Below are 21,206 nucleotides of genomic sequence, written 5' to 3' on the forward strand. Positions count from 1 at the left end.
CATTTAGTATTTCTTTCAGAGGGCAGTTGTGTCTGGCTGGAAATCAACTAATTTCGTGTCTAAATTTGTGTCACTTCATGCCATTATGCTCCCCCCAGATTTGAAAAAGTTATGAAGATACATATAAAAAAAAAAAAAACCCAAAAAAGAAACGCTAAACAAATTTGACACTCCACATAGATCACTTACCCATGAATCTCAATTTATAGTTTATTTTATGTTATTGTTATTTTGTCTTGGATTTTTGTTTTCAATTCATTTTACTTCATTAGTTCCCAGAGTAGAAGTAGTTATTTCAGTTTAGTTTTTATTTATAAAGAATTTACTTTTAGTTTGGGTTTCATTAGTTTAATTTGTTAATTATTATTATTATAAGGCCTTTTGTTAGGGGTAAGATTTGGAAAATTTGGGACCGATATTACAATACATCTCATTACACTGCAAAGGCAGATGACTCACAATTATGCAGACATCCCAGGTCTGATTAAACACATGCAGCAAAGCTTCATCAGGTAGGTTTCAGTGACAAATCTGATCTGAATCAGTGTGGGAGTGGATGGACTCCGATTGTCTGTTTCAGAGGTGGGATTCCTCCTGTGTCTAGGTTGCCTCACTCACCTAGAGGCTGCCAGCAGTTACTCATCTCTGTACTATTGTCTGTTATTTAAGGCTGAAGAACTCCCTCAGTTGATGTGAGATTGTTGTTTGCCTTTATTTAAAGCTCTGTGCTCTGCCTCAGTTTAGATGCTTCCTTACCTGATTTCAGTTTCAAAATGTTTAACACATTAGATAATACTGGCAACCTGGGTTGTGTTCTCTACTTTCCTGTTAATCAACTGTCTTCACAAAGCTTTGTGTAGACTTTGTGCAATGCATATTATCTGTTACTTAATTTATGTAATATGGAGCAGCATTTAAAAGGCTAAAACTATGTAAAATTAAGGTAAAACTGAGCATTTGCAAACAATAAAAACTAAAATGATAGCAGGAAACTACCACTCTGGGAACTTGGTGAAACTAAAATGAACTGAAAACAATAAAAGAAACAGACATAAAATAAAACCTGATTACAAAGGACAAATCTGTGACGATGTCAGGCTACATCCTGGAAACTACCGTAGCAACGGTTGTTTATGAGCTCCGGAGTCCGCAGCTGTGCTCACTGCTCTGCAGGCACACAGGGAGGACGGGGGCAATGACGTCAGAAAGTGGTGCAGGAAGATGGGGGACGAGGGAGAGCGTTAACGGAGGCTAAACAGACCATGAAAAGGTAAAAAACCCAGACCATTACGGGCCCCCGTTAACCCACTATCACCCGTCAACTTCATTGATATGCTAGCACCGTTAGCCGGACGCTGCTCTTAAGAATAACCAGTAAAGAAAAGCGTAACCCCGCGGAAAGCGGCCGGTTGCGCATTTAAGATGGTGTTTTTGTATCAAAATGTGTAATATTTGGCTTTAACATTTGTCAGGTGTACCTAGCAGCCGTCCACCAGCACATAGCCTGTAAATACTTACGTGTCTAAACATGCTATTAGACTAATTACAGCTAACTAGATAATATCACTACGAGTGGCGCCGTTTAAATAAGTGGGATGAATTTGTGTGCATGTCTGTTTTAGTCTACCTTTTCCTGTTTAGGTATGATGACAGACAATTACAGTCCGTGTGCTGGAACTGATCGGGAAGCATGGGGCTCAGGCTGGGTGGCAAGGTAAGACCTTTAGAAGGTGTGGTGGCACCATACCTCTTGCCCTTAGTATCGTTGTTAGTACTGTTAAAAAGTGCAGGCACTTGTTGTGACTTTCGACTGACGGCTAGAAGGTTGCTGGTCATCAAGAGCCTTTCTGTCCCTGGCACTTTTTGGCACAAAGCCCTGAGAGATGCATATGGAGCTTCAGTTGACGGGAAACCATGAGCGGCAGCAGGGGTGGGAAACCTCCAGGCTTCAAGGGCCAGTGTCCTGCAGGTTTTAGATGTGTCCAACACAGCTGATTTAAATGGCTAAATTACCTCCTCAACATGTCTTGGGGTTGTCCAGAGGCCTGGTAATAAACTAATCATTTGATTCAGGTGTGTTGACACAGGGTGGTATCTAAAATCTGCAGGGCCCTTGAGGCCTGGAGTTGCCCACCCCTTTTCTACAGCCATCTGTAAAACACAGTGGTGGTTCTGTCATGGTTTGGCGCTGTTTTTCAGCCAGTGGAGTTTGGGATTTTAACAAAATTGATAAAAACTGATTATTAATACAGAAAACTACCATCAGAGTGTGTTCGACAAAGCAGTACTATTTGTAAAGCATTTGATTGACTGTGGCTTCATTTTTATTAACATGACAATGATCCCAATCACATTGACAGTGTAGTAAAAGCATACCTGGATAGAAAGAGAAAAAAAAAACCCACAATATAACACTATGAATCATGGATTGGGCTCATAAGTGGTCAGTGGTATGTCACTCTGGGAGATGTGGCATATGATAATGCTGCAATGATCAGCCGGTCGATCAGCCTGTCAGCCAGCAACTTTATGATGATGATGCTGCAGCAGCTGGTACTAAAAAGCAGTCACTTGTGGCTGTATGTGTTTTTCTTATCTAATATTTTTGTTTATATTAGTAAAAAGGATGTAGTCAACAGGATTTACGAAAGGGTTATACATGAAGCAAAGAGATGACCTGCTTTGGTAGTGCCTAAAGAGTTGAGAGGCATGCCTCAAGATGTTTGACATATGTTTAGCAAGTGATTTCCACCAGTTTTAATATTGGCGGCCATTTTTTGGGCAACTTCTGGAAACAACTTTTTGGAAAACAACCATTTTTTGGCATGTCGCAGGCCGCTATTTTCATGCTGTCAGTCAGCTGCATCATGCAGACACTCAGTGGTCAGCTGGTGGTGAGTGGCTCAGACAGTGAGCATGTGCGTTTTGAGGGTTAGCCTCATTAGCTGCTGCCTCTCCATTAACAGTTTGTTTGTACACAGGAAACAACTTTATGTCCGCTTTTGTCTCATTCTGCATGTATGCAAGTATGCCAGATGGGGCCACTAAAACATCTTTTTGTTACACTGTGTATGATTTAGGCCTACACTAAGTCACTCATAGCAAGAATCAGGGCCAGTTAGAGCTTGCCTTTTTGTGTATTAAAATCTAAAATAATGTGGTTGTGTGCAGTTTCACTTTTTTTTTTAAACATTTAATTTTGCTGCTGCATTCTCACACACTGTGGTTTTCATGGTCCTTTCTTAATCCAATAAAAAGTAAAAGTAGTGCCTCTAGTTTCCATGTTAGTAAATGTTTTTCTGTATATTGCACCATTGTGTTTTACTCTGCAGGGACAACAGAGCCACAAGATGGTGATCTTTGCTGCCATCCTCATCCTGATGACGCTCTTCATCCTGTACAGCTCCAACAATAACAGCAGCATCGATGCTGTCTACGCTTCTTTCCATGTGGCTACCAACCATGCCACCAAGACCACAGACCTGAGGAAATGGACAGGAAAAGACGGCTATGTGCCAGTTTATGGGAACAAAGTAGGTTGTGCACAAACGCTCAAAGTTAAAGCTGGAATTATAAGTGAACTTTGAACCAGAAATCAATATAGAGTCAGTTTCCCGATTGGTAATGTGAGTGAAATTAATTTAGTTTTAGAGACTGACTGCGACACTCATTTGGATGTATAATCTTGTGTTTTATTCTAAATACCTGTGAAGGTATGGAGACAAAATGGAGTGCATCAAATGCTGCTGAAGTAATGTACTAATATGTATTTTGGAAGAAGCTGTAACAGGATGTCATTAAACTGGGCCCAGCTCAGGCTGTCCTGTGAACGCTATATCCAAGTTAAGTTTTATCTGTGCATAGGGGTGGCTTCCTGAACCAGCCAGTAGTAAAGAAAAAATGTTGCTTTTTTCCTCTTCAGGAAAAAACAGCATTGACTGGGATGTCAACCCAATCTGAAGTTAGAGACTTGGGATAGGGTGCACTGCCTCCAAATTGTCCCACTGCCAACCGTTATAATGTGATCAGAGCTAAAAACACCCCGAAACTCCCTGAAAGAAACCCTTATTGTTTTTTTTCTTATACTGCATGTCAATAAAGTTTATTATTTTAATCAGGTAGCGAGAATCTGATATAGTGATAACCCTACCTAACACATAGTTGCCACTGGGCTGTGGTTGTTAAGACTGGGCAGATACATGGACGTTATCATAGAGTATGTGTGGCTAAACCCACACACATTTGCATGACCCGTGTTGCTGAAAATGTCTATATTAACTTATTATCATTGTTATGAGCATTGTCAACTGGATTTAGCATTTAGTTTTAGTGTTGTTAGGTTTTTTTTAAAATTAAATCAGCACTTAAACTGGTAAAATGTAGACACCACAACACTGTTGCTGACAGCTATTGTTTTAATATGTTATCTTAAAAAGCTCCATCTTGTGCTTCTTTTCAGAGTATGACCATGCACTGTCATGAGTGTGCACTGGTGACGAGCTCCAGCCACGTCTTGGGTAGTCGAGCGGGAGACGAGATTGACCGCACCGAATGTGTGATCCGCATGAACGACGCCCCTACGACGGGGTATGAATCTGACGTCGGGAATCGGACCACTATGAGGGTCGTAGCCCACTCCAGTGTGTTTAGGGTGGTCCGGAGACCTAATGAATTCCTACGACATACAGACAGCCACCCAGTGATCATTTTCTGGGGACCCCCAAACAAGATTGGGAAAGATGCCAAAGGAACCCTGTACAGATTGATCCAGAGAGTCAGCATGACCTACAGAGACTTCTCTTGTTTCACTGTCACACCGAGCAAAATGCGCAGATTTGACAGCCTGTTCCAAAGAGAGACAGGACGTGACCGGTGAGTGTTAAGGGTGGTTATAAAATGTTTTGATAAATGTAACCAAACGCTCTTTTCCTATATGTTTATTTTTTCTTCTCAGACAAAAATCTCACTCGTGGTTGAGCACAGGTTGGTTCACAATGGTCATAGCCATTGAAATATGTGATAATATCAAAGTATATGGGATGGTTCCACCCAATCACTGTGGGTAAGTATAACATTTGACTTCAACCCATTACAGGGAATTTAAACCAGTAAACCAATAAAGAAATCAATCCGTTTTTCCAGAAGAAAATCTGGATCCAAGAAGATGCCATACCACTACTACAAGCCCAGGGGCGGTGATGAATGTGTAACATACATCCAGCACGAGAGCAGCCGAAGAGGAAACCACCATCGCTTTATTACAGAGAAACAGGTGTTTGCACGCTGGGGAAAGCAGTACAACATCAGCTTCACTCATCCCAAATGGTAAAAAGCACTTTTCTGAAGACTTTTCTCTGGAGTTAACAGGTGCACAAATGAGCTTTATCGGTTGGATTTCATTGGAACTTCCCCCCGGATGAGACCTCTTTAAAAAAAAAAACAGACTAAGTATGAATGATGGATATTTTCAGAAACAGATGAAAAGCCTAATATTGGAACATCTCGGAATAGAGGCATGGGATTTATTTTTATTTTTTTTTACAAACGCTCAGTTTCAAGCCTTTTCCCCAAAACCTGGTGTATATTCCACACTGACTTGTGTCTTTTGTAAATAGAAAATGAATTTAAAAAGATTTTTTACATGTTTATTTTTTTTTGTTAAATATTGAAAAATGCAGTTTCTCATGTTGAAAGGGGATCAGCAATCACGTCTAATCAACTATAACTAAGTGGCCTATAAAGTACTCTTTATAGCTATAGTTTTCTGTTTAATACACAGGAATCGTATTCTGCCATCACTGCAGCCATAGCCAGTATATCCCTAATCCAGTGTACAAATAATCTATATTGGGGCCTTATAATACAGTGTAAGAGCACAAGTTCAAGAAACCATTGACAATACATTGTCAGTATCTTAGCTGGATGAATCCAATTTGTCTACATACAGTACACTTTTCAGCTCTTAACACAAAGCACCCTAACAGTAGCTTAGTAAGTCTGAATTCGGCACTTTGTATGTAAATAATAAGACAATCTGACCTAAGATTTAGTGTCAACTAAAATGACTATAATATAGTGTTTATGCTCCTTAGAAATAAGAGTACCACCAAATATTAATTTAACAACATTTCACTGCTCTCGAGTCAACTCTGACAGAAAAAGAAATGCTACTTTTGTGGACATAATCAGACCTCTTAAATCACATGGGAACCCAATTTATTATGGGAAGACCTTTTTAGTTATAGGTACTAACTGTGCGCTGACTTTCAAACAAAGATGCAGAAGGTTAATTTCCAAAAATGACCAATATTCTGAGACCAGGGCATATTAGAGGGTCAAAAATAAGGGAGCTACTTATGTACAGTGTAAAATTCACACGTTTCCTCTCTGAAAGGAGCAATATGTTTTCTACAGTATAGTGCCAGTTGAAAGATTACTAGTGAACTGTCTGCCTGAATCTGACCTTAAACCGTTTCACCTCAGTGGTGTCGTGGTGCATGTGGCTGTAATTCAGATCGTGCTCTTGCTGTGAAATCTCAGTTTGAAGCAGAGAAGCTTCCTAAATGGTGACAAGAATTTTGCAATTATCTTTAAGAATTTGAACTGTCATCACTGTGCATGAAATGCGATTTTAAGGTCCAGAAGCCTGAGCCTTTTTTCTTTTAAAATTAGTAAAAAAAAAAAAAAAATTTAAGAATATGAAGATACACAAATTGTACTGACTGCTGAAAACTAGGTTGCCTGCTATATATACTGAGATAACAGCCTGAAGTAGATTTATGCAACCCAGATTTTCAGGAGTTCGATAACCACAGTTTTAGGCATATCGGAATGTGTATATAACAGAATGTGGTACAACAATGTCAAGTATTGCTTCAACAGCTATAACCAACATGACTGAATTAATGCAGGATTACAATAAATGTGAAGATGTACCAAAAAACTTTAGTCAGTTTAAGTTTGGAACCTGAGACAGTGACATTCAAAACACATACAAAAAGTTTGAGAACTGAAAAGTCTTGTAATCTTTCAAGAAAAGCTTCCAGCTTGAAGAAAGGCAGCAACATGTTTTGGGTTTTTTGTAAATGCAAATATATGTTTAACTGACTGGTTTAGAAACTCAGACTCAGAGGGACATTTATTTGTCCATTCTGCTCTCCACGTGTGTGTGTGTTTTGTTTTGTTTTGTTTGTTTTTTTGTTTTGTTTGTTTCTTTAATGAAAAAACAAACGTTTAAGTGCCAGTTCAAGCATGTGAATTGTTTTTGTGTTTTAATAAACATTTGTTGAGCCATTTAGAAATGAATGGAGACTAGGTTACATCATTAACAGATACATTATTGACTTCTTGCAGGAGATAATGCAAAAAATTCCAGTTATGGATAATAAACAACATGTGTTAAATGCCAATCGTATGATTTGTCTGCTAATATTTGACTTACTATTTGATGAACCACTGGTGTTGTGCTGGTTAAATATCCACTGTTAGCTTACCACAGTTAGCTCCTTCATATTTTTAATTTGTTGAAATTAAGTTGCAACTTTAAAGTTACAGTGTGTTAAATCTCATCACTGGATGTCAGTAGATTGCAGTCAGGGGAGTACAAAAATGGAACTAAGTTAAGTTCAAGTGCATAAACCTAGCTAAGAGTACCAGCAAATCTGTGGCCAAAGAGAAAGAACAAGCACCTCTGGCCATCGTTCATCTTTTGTGACTGTAAGCTGTCAGTCTGATGTCTACCTCAGGTGTCAATATCTATTTACTCCAGAGGAAGCTGTGAAAGGACTCCATGAGCCATGAAGCTGACTTCTGTCCAATGACAGTGATACTGAGGTGAGTTGTTGGGGATATCCTGAAATTTTCTGTGCATTTTTTTTGTCATTGTTAGCTGCTGTTAGCCATATTTTCTTTGAAATGGCTCTAACATTTTTGCTGGAAACTTGGGATACTTGGGGGAGAATGTAATCAAACTGTTTGTCAGAGGGAAAGTGTGATTTTTCTGTCTTTTAGACACTCAAACCTGACATCAGCAGGCATAATCTTAGCTCCTGACCAGCTGTTGTTTAGCTGGCTTGTCAGATGTCTGGAGATGGTAGGGTTGCATGTCTAGTCTGCTGGCAGTAAGTAACTGACAATACTGAAAACGATTAAGTAGGTTTTTCTGCGCTAGAGCAGTTCAGGAAATGAGGCTTGAGGTGAGGAAGAAGAGAATGAGGTAGAAATGGGGGAGGAGGGGAAGGAGATGAGAAAGGTGAAGAAAATACACATACAAATGTTAAAGGGTCAAATATAATTTGAAAGACCTATTTGTGGTCTCTAAATTAAAAATAACTTCTAAGACATGTTTGTGGCCAGTCTGTAGCCACATACACATCTGACACACTGACATCATCTCAAATAACTGCAACAGGTTTAGTTTTTTACTTGGTACCATTACCACTGTTATCAGTCACTAACCTACCACTTCTCTTCCAGAGACTCCAGCTATATGTGAAAATTTTATCGGTAATGACTCCAGCTGCCTATGATCCCTCGGTTCCCCCAAAATCCTCGGTTGTTTGGTGTTTTTTTTTTTTTTTTTTTTTTATCACTTTGAGCCAGTTTCTCTGTCTAAATTGGCTGAATTGGCTGAAATGATTACCCATCTGAAGCTCTCTGTGTGTCTCCCTAGACATTATTCCCACTCATTTATTCAAGAAGACACAGGCAGGCCTAGTGTGCTATCCATTATTGATGTCTGTCTTCTAAAAGGGACATGTCTTTCTCCCTGCCATCTTCAAACATGTGGTAGTGAAGCCAGCTCTCTCTCACAAAAAAACAAAAACAGAAAAAACTGAATGAGTTCTAAATTTCCTTTCCTGTCAAAGGTGCTGGAAAAAGATGTGTCAAATGGTTTCAATGGTGAGAAGTCTGGTTTCAAAGCACATAATAGCACAGAATAAGCACTTTTAGATGTTTTTTATTCATCTTCTATTAATCTCAGACTCGAATGATTATGCTATTTGGCACAGTGATGGTCAGTCATGGTATCCTAGTCTCTGGACTGAGAATTGTGTGGGCATTAAAGGAACCTTTTCTCTTAAATGGTTTAGATCAGTGATTCCCAGAGTGTGGTCCTGGGCCCCCTGGTGGGCTTTGAAAGTACTGCAGGGGAGCCACAGTAAGAGGAGAAATTCAAAGTATGTACAGTTGCATATTTATATGCATTTATTTATTTATTTATTTTAATAAAAGGTGAAGCAAAACTGTTAATACAGGTTTGCGGGGCAGGTGGGTCACACATTTGACTCAAGCGTTTCTACAAGGTGAGTGGGTGAGTTGCGTTGAGTACTGTAGAATTGTCCTGTTGAAAAACCAAGTCGTTACCACACAGACAAGGGCCCTTAGTCTGGACATAGCCAGTGGCTGTTTGATGCCCCTGCACCTCCTGAAGCTCCATTTTTCCAATGAAGGAAAAAGCACCCCAGACCATTATGGCACCCCCTCCACTGTGGCACATAGAATATATGCCAGAAACGCTGGAAACCATCAAGGTTAAATTTTTTCTCATCAGAGAATAAAACTTTCTTCCACCTTTCAATGTCCCATGTTTGGTGCTTTCTTACAAAGTCCAAACGGTCAGTTCTGTGGCATTCAAGGAGACCAGACCTTCCAAGGGTCAACCGAGTTGTGTAGTTTTCTTTCTGTGCGGCTGTATAAAGGAAAGTACAGCCCCACATTGCTTTCAGAGACTGCACGACAGAGTCTTGCTGAATGCACTCTCTCTTATGTCTACATGAAATAAAACCTCACCAATGGTTTGCCTTTTATTAAGGAAATGTCCACGACACTATCCAGATCAAAGTATTTGGCTTGCTGCAATAAAGCATGGCGGTATGAAAAATTAATACCTGAAATTGCAATCAGCAGATAATTTCCCTTAGAAAACCTTTGGAGTCATTGAAATACCTGATGTGAAAATTTGTATCCTACTAACTATATTTTCTTGCGTGACTTGATATTTTTGTTTGTTTGGGGGTTTTTTTACACTCCGGAGACAACAAAGGTTTGTGATATTCATATTTGCTGCAATCTTCTTCCGGATGGGACTCTTCGTTTCATATGGCTTCAACGACACGATCTATCCTCCCTTCCATGTGGACATAAATTACACGATTAAGCACACAGACCTGAAGTAATGGTCTGGAAGAGACAGCTATGTTTCAGTTCAGGGGAAAGAGGTGGGTTGCACACAAACAGCCAAAAATTACAACTGTACTGTAAAATTACAACTGTAAGAAAATGTTATGTTCAGCATTGTCTTGTTAAAATATCCAAGAACTTCCCTGAAAAGGGCATCATCTGAAATGGAGGGCTACTTACCTGGGAAGCTTATATACCTTTCAGCGCAGAAGCCACTAATATACCCCACTGCCATCAGAGGCTTTTGAACTCAGTGCTGAACAAAAAGTCAGATAATCCCTCTTTAGTCTGGATGATGCAATGTCCTTATTTTTCAAAAAGAATGTAACTTTTTGATTTGTCTGCTGATTGAAACGTTTCTGGATTATGTTCACTTATGGTGTCTTCTTGGCATGACTTGAAGCTTTTTTTCTGTATTTGTTGATGGCACAGTGAACTGTGATCACAGAGACTGATTTAGGCGTGTGTTGAGTCCATGCAGTCATTTCAACACAGAAACATCCCCATTTTTGATGCAGTGCAACTCGAGGGTCATCTTTAAACTGTTTTTAATTTTTTTTAAACCCAAATGTAAATAAAATCTGTGCTTTTCATCAGTCTAAATAATGCAAATTATGCATGTGTTTCTCTTATGTTAAACATCTGCTGAAATTTTGTCCTCATACATAAGAGAAATATAACTCTGTGTTTTTTGTCTATGCATTTCTTTATTGGGTGAGTCAAACCAGCAGATCACGACAGATACTGCTAAAATATAAAACATAAATATGCCGCCCCACCAACATACACAGCTATTACCCGTTTGCTGCTTTTATTCAGAAGATGAACTATTCTTGAATGAAGAGACATTGATTTGACACGAGTAAAAATATGGTTGATTGTGTTTATTGTTAGTTAAGAATAATTTTCTTGGGGGGGGGGGAGAGAGAAAAGAAAAAGGATGAAGAAGGGAGGGGAGAAAGAAAAATGGAGAGAGGTGGTACGAGAGAAAGGGAGAAGAGGGGAGGTGAAAAGAAAGGGATAGAAAGGACGAGAGAAAACCCCAACAATCCCCCCTGAGCAAGCACTCGGCGACGGTGGATAGGAAAAACTCCCTTTAAAGGAAGAAACCTATTGCAGAACCAGGCTCAGGGAGGGTCATCTGCCTTGACTAGTTGGGGGGGTGAGGGGGGAAAAAGAAAAGAAAAAGGATGAAGAAGGGAGGGGAGAAAGAAAAAATGGAGAATGATGGAGAGGTGGAAGGAGAGAAAGGGCAAGAGGGGAGGTATAGGGGTGAGGAGATGAGAAAAGCGGTGGAGGAAGCAGGAGGGTCCCTCCTCCTGAAAAACCAGAAGCGTTTCTTCTTCTTTTTCATGCACTGTTCCTGGAGCTCTTTTTTTCTGTAGGATGAGGGTTTTCAGTTCTTCGGTTGTTACTGTAATTTCCTCCTCAAGTTTCTTGCATTTTTTCTCCAGTTCTTCTAATTGTGCTTGTTTTTCTTCTCTTGTATTTTTTCCAGTTGCTCTTTTTCCTGAAGAAGCTCTTGGTTTTTCTCCAGGGCTTCATCAAGCTGTACTTGCAGCTGCTGTTTCAAGTTAACAGCGTCTTGGAGTTTCCCATAGATCTCCAGACTAACAGCTTGTTCTTGTTGAAGCTGGTAGCTGTTCTGATTCTTTTCTGTAATCAGTCTTGCAATGCACTGCTTAGCTTGATTAAACATTATTCCCCAGGCCTCATTTATGATGTCCACGTTGGGCTGCTTCTGTTGGTTCACCAGCATTTCCTTGTGCCTTACTTCCAAGTCTTTATTTCGGCCTTCCAGTTCTCTGTATTCAGTGTCCAGTTGTTTCTTCTCATGAAGCACTTGTGCATTTCTGTGCAGTACTTCATTAATCTTTACTTGCAAGACATCATTTTGTTTCTTCATGTTGTGAAGTTTGCATTCCAACTCTTTCTCCTTTATGTCCTGCTGTTTCTTCTCTTGAAGAAACTCTTGGTTTTCCTCCAGGGCTTCATCAAGCTGTACTTGCAGCTGCTGATTCAGGTTGACAGCGTGTTGGAGATTCTGTTGGTTCACCAGCATTTCCTTGTGCCTTTCTTTCAAGTCTTTATTATGGCCTTCCAGTTCTCTGTATTCAGTGTCCAGTTGTTTCTTCTCATGAAGCACTTGTGCATTTCGGTGGAGTACTTCATTAATCTTTATTTGCAAGACATCATTTTGTTTCTTCATGTTGTGAAGTTTGCATTCCATGTCTTTCTCCTTTATGTCCTGCTGTTTCTTCTCTTGGAGAAACTCTTGGTTTTCCTTCAGGGCTTCATCAAGCTGTACTTGCAGCTGCTGTTTCAAGTTGACAGCGTCTTGGAGATTCCCATAGATCTCCAGACTAACAGCTTGTGCTTGTTGAAGCTGGCAGGACATTGTTCTTAACTCATGCCTGTTCTGCTTCTTTTCTGTCATCAGACTTACAATGCGCCGCTTTGCTTGATTAAACATTATTCCCCAGCCCTCATTTATGTTATCCATGTTGGGCTGCTTCTGTTGGTTCACCAGCATTTCCTTGTGCCTTACTTCCAAGTCTTTATTTCGGCCTTCCAGTTCTCTGTATTTAGTGTCCAGTTGTCTCTTCTCATGAAGCACTTGTGCATTTCTGTGCAGTGCTTCATTAATCTTTACTTGCAAGACATCATTTTGTTTCTTCATGTTGTGAAGTTTGCATTCCATCTCTTTCTCCTTTATGTCCTGCTGTTTCTTCTCTTGAAGAAGCTCTTGGTTTTCCTCCAGGGCTTCATCAAGCTGTACTTGCAGCTGCTGTTTCAAGTTGACAGCGTGTTGGAGATTCCCATAGATCTCCTGAGTAACAGCTTGTGCTTGTTGAAGCTGGCAGGACATTGTTCTTAACTCATGCTTGTTCTGCTTCTTTTCTCTCATCAGGCTTACAATGCGCTGCTTTGCTTGATTAAACATTATTCCCCAGCCCTCATTTATGATGTCCACGTTGGGCTGCTTCTGTTGGTTCATGAGACTTTCCTTGTGCCTTACTTCCAAGTCTTTATTTCAGGCCTCCAGTTCTCTGTATTTAGTGTCCAATTGTTTATTCTCATGAACCATTTCTGCATTTCTGTGCAGTGCTTCATTAAGCTTTACTTGCAAGACTTGTTGGTTCTTGACAAACCCATTGTGCCTTTCTTCCAGCTGTTTATTATGGGTCTCCATTTGTCTGCACTGCTCTTCAAGTTGAATCTTCTCTGCTTGGATTTGTTTAATCCTGTCCTCTAGATTTTGGTTTACCTGCCTACTTTCAGCTGATGGGGAATTTGGCTGTGCACCTTCAAGAGGACAGCCAGCGTAAGCTTGTTGTTTTTTGCTGTGTTTTCTTTCAGACATGTTGTAGTCTTGATACAATGACTGTGTAAAAGAGCTGTTTCAAAATGTTTCTAAGGCGTACGTTTGAATGCTGCGAACACGAGTGCTGCGAATAAACTGACTGAATGTTTAGGATTCGCACCCCTACTTAAGGCTTTCAGATCAAAGGCATATATGTGCCTTTGATCTGGAAGAACCATCGTAGTATGATGTCATAGGAATTAGGCTGTCACATGACATAATTGAATGAGGATTCTTTTTTTTTAAGTGAGTCAAGTTTTATTCTGTTATTTTTAGCTTTTAGCTTCTATTTTTCTCATTTTTCTCATTTATATTTTTAAAATTATTCAACTGTATTCAACAAAAATTTCCCATGTATTTCAATGGAAAGACCCTTCAAATTCTCATTCAACTTACTCCTCTTTAAACTCTTACCACTTCCACATACGTTGACATAGAGCCACCATTCAAACTTTAAAACGAAGCCAAGACATTCAACTATTCAACTTGCATTTATATTTTCAATATCTATTATACTTTTTCTTCAGTTCCAGTTTAAGTTTCATCCTTTATTTTCCCCCGTTTCAGAGTTTATAATGGGTGTGTATGGGACGGAATGTTGGCGCTAGAGTGAGACAGCTCAACTGCTAGACTGAGAGGAGGGGGGGAATTAATCTTAAAATCTTTTCTTAAAACTGCTGCTGTGTCCACAATGTTCGCTCTACAGCCATCATCTTACCCTCAAAACGTAGCCATCGCTGTCCTCTTTCATCCAATGTGTGTATTATTGTAATAGGTGTTATGGTTCTTTCATAAATGTCACCAATGCACAGCCTCCTCCCTCCAACTCTTCCATAGACTCCAATGTTAAAATGGCTCAGAAAGTTTGTTTGAAAATCAGAAGTACAGGCTGTCTTTACACTGTCACCATGTCCATATAATAAACTCCACAGGCATGAAAACTGAGAAATCAGTAGACTAGACATTGCTGGTGCTCACGGTGAAAGAATTTTGTCAATACGACTTGTACTTTTCTTGTAGTAAGATTAACTTTTTCAATAGGTACAATAAGACAGATTTGACAGGGTTTTGCCACAGATTAAGAGCTTGTCAGTAGTTAGTATATGCCAACTAAGTAGAGCATTGTGATTGGCACACAGGTTTTTCAGATCTGGGCAGTTGGAGTCAGTTGATGACTTTAAAATCATCCTTTCTGACTGGATAATTAAAGCTCACAGCATCTACCTGTCTGTAGTTGATTTTCCCACATTTTAATTAACGTTTAACTAATCTAATCTCATTTAATGTCTCTGTTTATAGTCTGTATAGTTTATCTCCCCACTAACACACTTAAAGTAGTCTTAAAATGAAACCCACAAAACAGTTCAAGATGAAATACTTTTTATTTGCTCATGTAATGCCAGTTGCCGTGTTTTTCTGTATGTCACTCATTCGCTTATACTCGGGCAAAAAGTACCAATTTGTACACTAGTCTAGTGTATTTTTTCCCTCTATCTCTCTATGTCTCTCACACACAGAGACCAACACACAGACATGTATATGCTCATTATTGCTGTTCAAACTGCAATAATGGTCAAATTTCCAAGCACCACCTGAATGCCTTATCTGTTTTTGACCCATCACTGGACCAACTGTCGTCATTCCGCTTTGCTCTCTGCTGTGTACAGAGTGTACAGTACACTCAGTCCTGCACTGTTTTATTTTTATGATGGTAAAAATACATGTTTGACATTTAAACTCATATATCAAGTCCAACAGAGTTCAAAAGAGTTCAAAGAATAAAGAAAGAAAAAAGAAAGAATAACCTTCGCTATCATTTATATACGTTTATGATGTTTTGCTGTTAGCAGCAGTGCTAACGCTAGCTTCAATGCTAATGCATAGTGTCTGTTGGTGTGCTGTATTATTCTATAACCTGCTGACTATAAGTTCAGTGTATCGTGTCGTGTGGGCTTTGTATTTCTGTTAGTCGGATAACACTGTACAGACAACTAACATATAATTTCTCGTCTTACACTTTCAGGAACTTGACTGACACCTGTGCTTTGCCTGGTAGGTGTGCACATACTGTAAGTGAAGTAGACCGAAATAAAAAAAATAATCTGACTAATATAAGCTTTGATGGGTTCAAACTTTGTGCTAGACCTTTTAAAGACAATTTTATAATAAATACACATAAGTGCAGCTTAATAGTTGGGCTAAAATATTTTTTTGTACATTTTTGTAGTCACAGTACATGTGATTAGTTAATCATATTTGTATTTAAAAATATTATTGCTGAATTTCATTAAATATTTATTCTTTTAAAAAGTGCCCAATTATGCAACTTTTTGCACATGGCAGCCAACAACAGTTTAGCTTGAAAATTTGTTTTGTCCTTTATTTAGTAGTCACAATTAGTTCAAACAATTACCATGTGATTTCATTTTAATAAAATTATTATTTTTTCTTCTTTTTTGTTCACAGTGTGCAGAAGAAGAACAAGGACCATATTTCCAGTCTTCTCTCTCACATCCCAACCCCCCATCCCCTCTATCATCTGTCCTACTCCACCTGTTGTCTCTGCCTTCTTTCCATCTGTATTTCACCCTGTGGTTTGTGCGAAATTGTGCCAAACCAAGAATCTTATTGCGGTTTGATTTTTGATTTGATTTTTGATTGTGTCCACCCCCAGTAGACCCACTAATTGTGTGGCATTTAAACCTTTTTAACTCAATGTCACGCTACATGCAGCTTTAGTTCAATTCATCCACAGTATGCATCGCAGTCGTGGTATGGATAAGTTTTTCAATCTTTGGCCTGGACCAGATAAAGTCAACTTTCAGTTTCATACACGTCCCATTTTTAAAACGGTTATAAGAAACTTGTAAGTAGAAATATTTTACTACAGGAACATCACGCTCAGTTTACATTGTTGGGTATATATAGCCTGCTTTGATATCAAGTATGTCGAACCAGCAAAAGATGTTTAAACAACATGTTTTAAGGACACATTTAATCCCATTTAATACTGAAATTTGTGCAAGTTTAAAAAGAAAATGTCATTTTCTTTACTACACAATAAAAACTAATTTTTCTGTAGTAAAAACCACAAATCTGTCAGCACTAATAAATAAATGTGGTAAATTACAGAAATGGGCCTGCTAGTTCACTGCCTAAAAAAATCTCCCCCAGTGGACCCACTTAAAATAAATCAATACAAAATTCTATATAGAGAGGTTTTTCACTACGGTTTAATAGCTATTGGTTGTGTGTTACTTAATTATATAGGAGTAGTGTGAATTTCAATGGTGGAGGTCTATATCATTAGGAAACCCTTTAAAACCTATGAAAATACAGTTGAAAATCAAAATCTGTTAATAAACAGTTTGTTCCCATTTGTTTGTCCATGATGGTCTCTGCACTGTTTTTCGTGGAATAGATTTGTACTGCTGACACAAAACACACCAGTTCATGCATCTGAATAGTATTTATGGTTCAATATGTGCAATTTCTTGAAGCAACGGGGATAATAAACATCAGACAACATTAGCAGATCTATTGTTGACTGCATTCAATGCAAAAATTGGGTGAAATATTCTTACAGAAGGCAATGCTAAATACTCCAGATCTGGACTTTAAAACATTAGTGCTTCTAATGAAGCACTACTGCTGGAAACAGCAGCTGTGATCTTTGGCCGCAGGGCCGCCATGGAAATTAAGATGGCCTCCTGGTGACAGGAAGAAGGAAACAAATAAAAACACAGTCAAGCTGCAAAAGTGTTTATTATGGTTTATGGTTTGAAAAATGCTTTTCAAACTAATTTTGAATAACTGCTCTCACCTCGGTACGAATGGTCCTGCTGCCCTGACCGGGGCACGTGTTGAGGTAAAGGTCAAATAAAACACTGGGGTCAGTCACATCCAGCTTTTGGTCGGCATCTAAACTGGCCTCCAATCCCTGAAGACCTCCAAAAACGACCAAGAGATGTCTGCAAAGTTAAAAAAGAAATAATTAAAAAACCTTTGAGAGGATGTATTCAGAGACACTCGTTCTACCGCCCTAATGCTTACCAAATTTAACATATTCTGAATGTTAAGTTTACACGCTAACGGTTAAAGGCCGTTTCAAGCAACTTACTTGAATGGCGTCAGTGATGCCTGGTCTGCATTGCTGCCTCTTTCTGATGTACCAATAGTCAAATCATATCCTCCTTTAAAGGGGCTTTCAGTGAAAACTGCACCTGCAGGAACGGGAAATAGACAAGCGTGTGGATAAAGCAGTGGTTGGCAGTAGTCGTTGACACAGACTGCAAATGAATGCAAAGCACAATGTTGAGAGTTAAATGGGAAACCTACTGAGACAGGATGCCAGACGAACACTGTAGCCCCAATAATAACCACCTTCAGACCTGGGCACGTGAGGAGCCACGACAACACCTTTATATGCTTTGCCTTCTGCAGACAGTTTCACAGATAGATGGACCCAAACTTAACTGATGTGCTTAAAAAAATAACAAACCTTGAGAGTCTGGTGAAGAAAAGTACCTGGATTTTGTGTCTTGCTGAGCCGTACTGTGACTCGTAGTCCAGGCTGCAGCTGCTTATCAATCTGAACTTCCTGTGGGACCAGGAAAGTGAACATCGTTCAGTTTATATTCTTAGATAATTACCAATAAATAAAGAGTACACTAACAACAGCTGTGCTCCCAGTGCAGGATAGCTCACCTTTCTCATTCCACAGTCGACAAACGACCCTTTATTCTGTTTGGTAGGCCTGTCGACCACGACGCCTTCCCTGTAGTCAGATTCCTCGTCTATCCTCATGTGGTGAGGACTGTCTAGAGGGTTAAGCAAACCTACCAGAGAGACAGAGAGAAAAAAAAGATTCCTGACTGATTTTCATGAAAATCATGAAATATTTCCCACCGTATTTAATTTCAGACTCATCACAGGAACAACTGTTTATCAGGTTGTTTTTCTTCCATTTGTTACTCAGTTACCTGCGTACTGTAAATCTTGATGCTTTGGGAAGAAGGCCTTGCGCAGATATCTGATGGAGAAGAAAAGCTGGACTATCAAAAGAGATAAAATGTACTGATCAAATCAATAATGGTGATCTGATTTTCTCCAAACTTACTGTGGACATTCCAGATACTGAAGTATTCTGGCAAGTTGAATGCAACCGTGTCCCCTCTTCCCAACACCGCTAAACTCGCCCTCCACACTCCTGTGAAACACAAACAAAAAGCAAACTCCTTTCCATTAGCTGTCATGTGGGTCAAGGCATATTTAATCTGCAAGTGGGCACTCTATGAAAACGTACTTGACATCTTCCCCTCGTTCATCAAACACTACGATCTCATCAACAGAGAAAACAACGCAGGCGCGGGCGATCTGTCCGGCCAGGTACGTGCGAAGTTCAGGAGACTGAGCATTATCCAGGATAGATCCCGGCAGAGCCAGACTCACCGTGTAAGCCCGACCTGGGAGAAAAACAGATTAGTAATTATAGCACTCATCACCTATTACATAGGAAAAATCCACAGTATAATGTTGTTACCTTTTTTGCTCTGGCTCAGTTCAGTTTCTGCTTTCTCAGCAGCCTCTTGCTGTTTCTGTTTTTCTAGTCGATTGATCAGCTTGGCCTCTTTCCTTTGCTTCTTAGCCTCCTTTACTGGTATTCAGGAAGAATCATTGACATTTACAAAAAAAAAGTTAATTTCTAAATAATCACTGTGAATACCTAAATCTTAATTATCTGGACAGAAGTACTGGGCCACCTATAGGTTACATTTACAGGACCTACTTGGTCATGGAAGTTCCCAGCACAGTGCTTACGCTGATGTTTATGGTTTGAAACTTCACAGTCACTTGGTCAGTGGTGTTGTTTTACACAGTATGCACCTCTGCACCTGGTGACCCCACTCTGTAGCTTTAAAAGTGAGTTGCTGTGGTTCCTAAATGCTCCCACTTTGCAATAACACCACTCACAGCTGACCCTCTAGGAGGGAAGATATCTAGGAAGTCTTTAAAACATCCTGTTCTTTCACAAATGTTTGCAAAAACGGGTTGGTTATTTACACTTTTGGCAATGGTGCTGAATAAATGGCCCAACAGTTTTGTCCATAATGTATATATAAATACAGAATATATGTTTCCACTATAATTGTATATTGTAAAACAAAGTATTTTGATTAATAAATCAGACGAACATGCTATAATTTATCTTGTGTTTTAGTAAACTCCCTCTTCCGGTTTTCGACTGCCGAGGAGACTTACTACATTGTTATGTGCTTTTTTATCAATAACAAAAAATCTGCATTAAGCATGTTGTCAATACATGACAAACCTTAAAATGGATATGCACATTAATTCTCACAAAAATAACGTTTTTTCTTTCTTTCTTTTTCTGTTTTAAAGTCCAAAACAGCAGTATAGTATATAGCAGACATGCAGCTACTTAGCTGTTTACTCACTTTCCGCTTTCCTTTTCTTCCAGTCCACCTTCTCGACTGGCTGCAAACACGAACAAAGGACAGAAAATGGGTGTAAATAAAGACACACATCAGTGTTTTTTGTTTTTTTGTCAAACAGTAACAATACCTGAGAAGACCCAAGATTGGGTCGCTTCACTGCAACGCTAGAAGACATATTCAAGCGTCGAAGTACCAACACGTGAACAGTCTTTACTTCCAGGTCGTGTTCTGCGTTGCCCGCAAACCACTTCCGGGAAGTCAACCACGTGACGATCCAGTTGCTCTTCTCATATACATGCTACAGTCACTGCCTACAAGCACCTTAATTTTGACCTTATATAAATTATAAAACACCACTCTCTGTACAAATAATATATATTTAAAAAATATATAAAACATTTAAAATGATAAATTAGATCATTTCCTGTGGGGGTAAAAAAATAAAAATTTACATCCATAAATTTGTAGCTCTTAGCAACTAATGGTGTCTTAAATTTGACTGATTCTAGCTATTTAAATAAGCTGTTATTAAAACTGCTATTAAAAATAAACTGGATTAAAAAGCATCTCAGAAATCTCATATCTTCATTTGGAGCTACATTATTCAGAAATTCCCAATTAACCTCTCCACTTTCCATAAACAAGTACTTTTCCCCCTTGTAAGTCAGCTGTTCAACAATGTTAGTTAATTTTGCAGGTAAAGAGTGTTCCGAACCAGATACAACATACCGATAATCCCAGAGGAGATCCGTATTGATTTTGATGCCAAGTCATCTGGTTTGTCACTGTTTGTTGGAAACAACCAAAGCTCAGATGCTATTTTCTTCATTTATACATGTGTGTAAACTTGCTTGTAATAAATAGAAGCCACGGTATTAAAAACACTTATTTGTGTAACGGCAAGGCTCAGCCCAAATTACTGTGGCATGTGCAAAATCAGAGTCCTGCATGATGCCGTGCTTTTGAAGAAACAATTTAAGAATGTGTCTTTAGGCACAAAATCAGCATAAATACCAAAGGTAACACAGTACATACAAACCTTATTGAAGAAGAAAAACACTTTACAGTGCAAAAAACATGTATATTATAAAATTGTAAGTGCTTTATGCTGATATTAATATAAAGTTCAAAAATGGGTAGATAACTGGTTTTATGGTTTTACATTCAGGAGGCACCCTTAACCACAAAACAAGAAGTGAGAC

At 39.0% G+C, this 21,206-nt stretch overlaps 2 protein-coding genes and 1 pseudogene across 3 annotated transcripts; 1 reads left to right on the top strand and 2 right to left on the bottom strand.

Moving 5' to 3' along the window:
* The first annotated feature begins 1,146 nt into the window (after positions 1-1,146).
* Positions 1,147-7,403, top strand: st6galnac6 (ST6 (alpha-N-acetyl-neuraminyl-2,3-beta-galactosyl-1,3)-N-acetylgalactosaminide alpha-2,6-sialyltransferase 6). Of its 2 annotated transcripts, none has more exons than XM_006796788.2 (6): positions 1,147-1,270; positions 1,623-1,714; positions 3,333-3,533; positions 4,460-4,872; positions 4,955-5,062; positions 5,143-7,403. In XM_006796788.2, the coding sequence occupies exons 2-6, from the start codon at positions 1,691-1,693 to the stop codon at positions 5,327-5,329; spliced, it is 933 nt and encodes a 310-aa protein (XP_006796851.2). In that variant the 5' UTR covers positions 1,147-1,270; positions 1,623-1,690; the 3' UTR covers positions 5,330-7,403. The 2 variants fall into 2 exon arrangements, with proteins under 2 accessions (XP_006796851.2, XP_006796850.2); XM_006796787.2 differs by having other exon boundaries at positions 1,642-1,714.
* Positions 7,404-11,156: 3,753 nt separating this feature from the next.
* On the bottom strand, positions 11,157-13,657 carry LOC148102216 (uncharacterized; annotated as a pseudogene).
* A 2,811-nt stretch (positions 13,658-16,468) lies between these two features.
* On the bottom strand, positions 16,469-20,217 carry spout1 (SPOUT domain containing methyltransferase 1). The gene is made up of 12 exons (XM_087843822.1): positions 20,132-20,217; positions 20,005-20,044; positions 19,089-19,202; positions 18,852-19,011; positions 18,666-18,755; positions 18,529-18,578; positions 18,254-18,384; positions 18,074-18,146; positions 17,885-17,983; positions 17,667-17,769; positions 17,370-17,517; positions 16,469-17,256 (listed from the first exon to the last, which is right to left on the bottom strand). Exons 1-12 carry the CDS (start codon positions 20,177-20,179, stop codon positions 17,164-17,166), a joined length of 1,149 nt encoding a protein of 382 aa, XP_087699948.1. The 5' UTR covers positions 20,180-20,217; the 3' UTR covers positions 16,469-17,163.
* Positions 20,218-21,206: the final 989 nt, after the last annotated feature.

The sequence above is a fragment of the Neolamprologus brichardi genome, chromosome 7 (genome assembly GCF_056152115.1).
Source record: "Neolamprologus brichardi isolate AB-2024 chromosome 7, ASM5615211v1, whole genome shotgun sequence".
NCBI classification, from domain to species: Eukaryota; Metazoa; Chordata; class Actinopteri; order Cichliformes; family Cichlidae; genus Neolamprologus; species Neolamprologus brichardi.

What these genes read in the sequence shown, in the direction of transcription:
- st6galnac6 (XM_006796788.2), top strand. Translation starts at nt 1,691, where the DNA reads ATGGGGCTCAGGCTGGGTGGCAAG. An exon ending in GGCTCAGGCTGGGTGGCAAG is followed by an intron (nt 1,715 to 3,332) that starts GTAAGACCTTTA and finishes TTTACTCTGCAG; the next exon opens with GGACAACAGAGCCACAAGAT. An exon ending in TGCCAGTTTATGGGAACAAA is followed by an intron (nt 3,534 to 4,459) that starts GTAGGTTGTGCA and finishes GCTTCTTTTCAG; the next exon opens with AGTATGACCATGCACTGTCA.
- spout1 (XM_087843822.1), bottom strand. Translation starts at nt 20,179, where the DNA reads ATGTCTTCTAGCGTTGCAGTGAAGCGACCCAATCTTGGGTCTTCTCAG. An exon ending in TCAAGATTTACAGTACGCAG is followed by an intron (nt 18,385 to 18,528) that starts GTAACTGAGTAA and finishes TCTCTCTGGTAG; the next exon opens with GTTTGCTTAACCCTCTAGAC. An exon ending in CAGCAAGACACAAAATCCAG is followed by an intron (nt 17,984 to 18,073) that starts GTACTTTTCTTC and finishes AACTGTCTGCAG; the next exon opens with AAGGCAAAGCATATAAAGGT.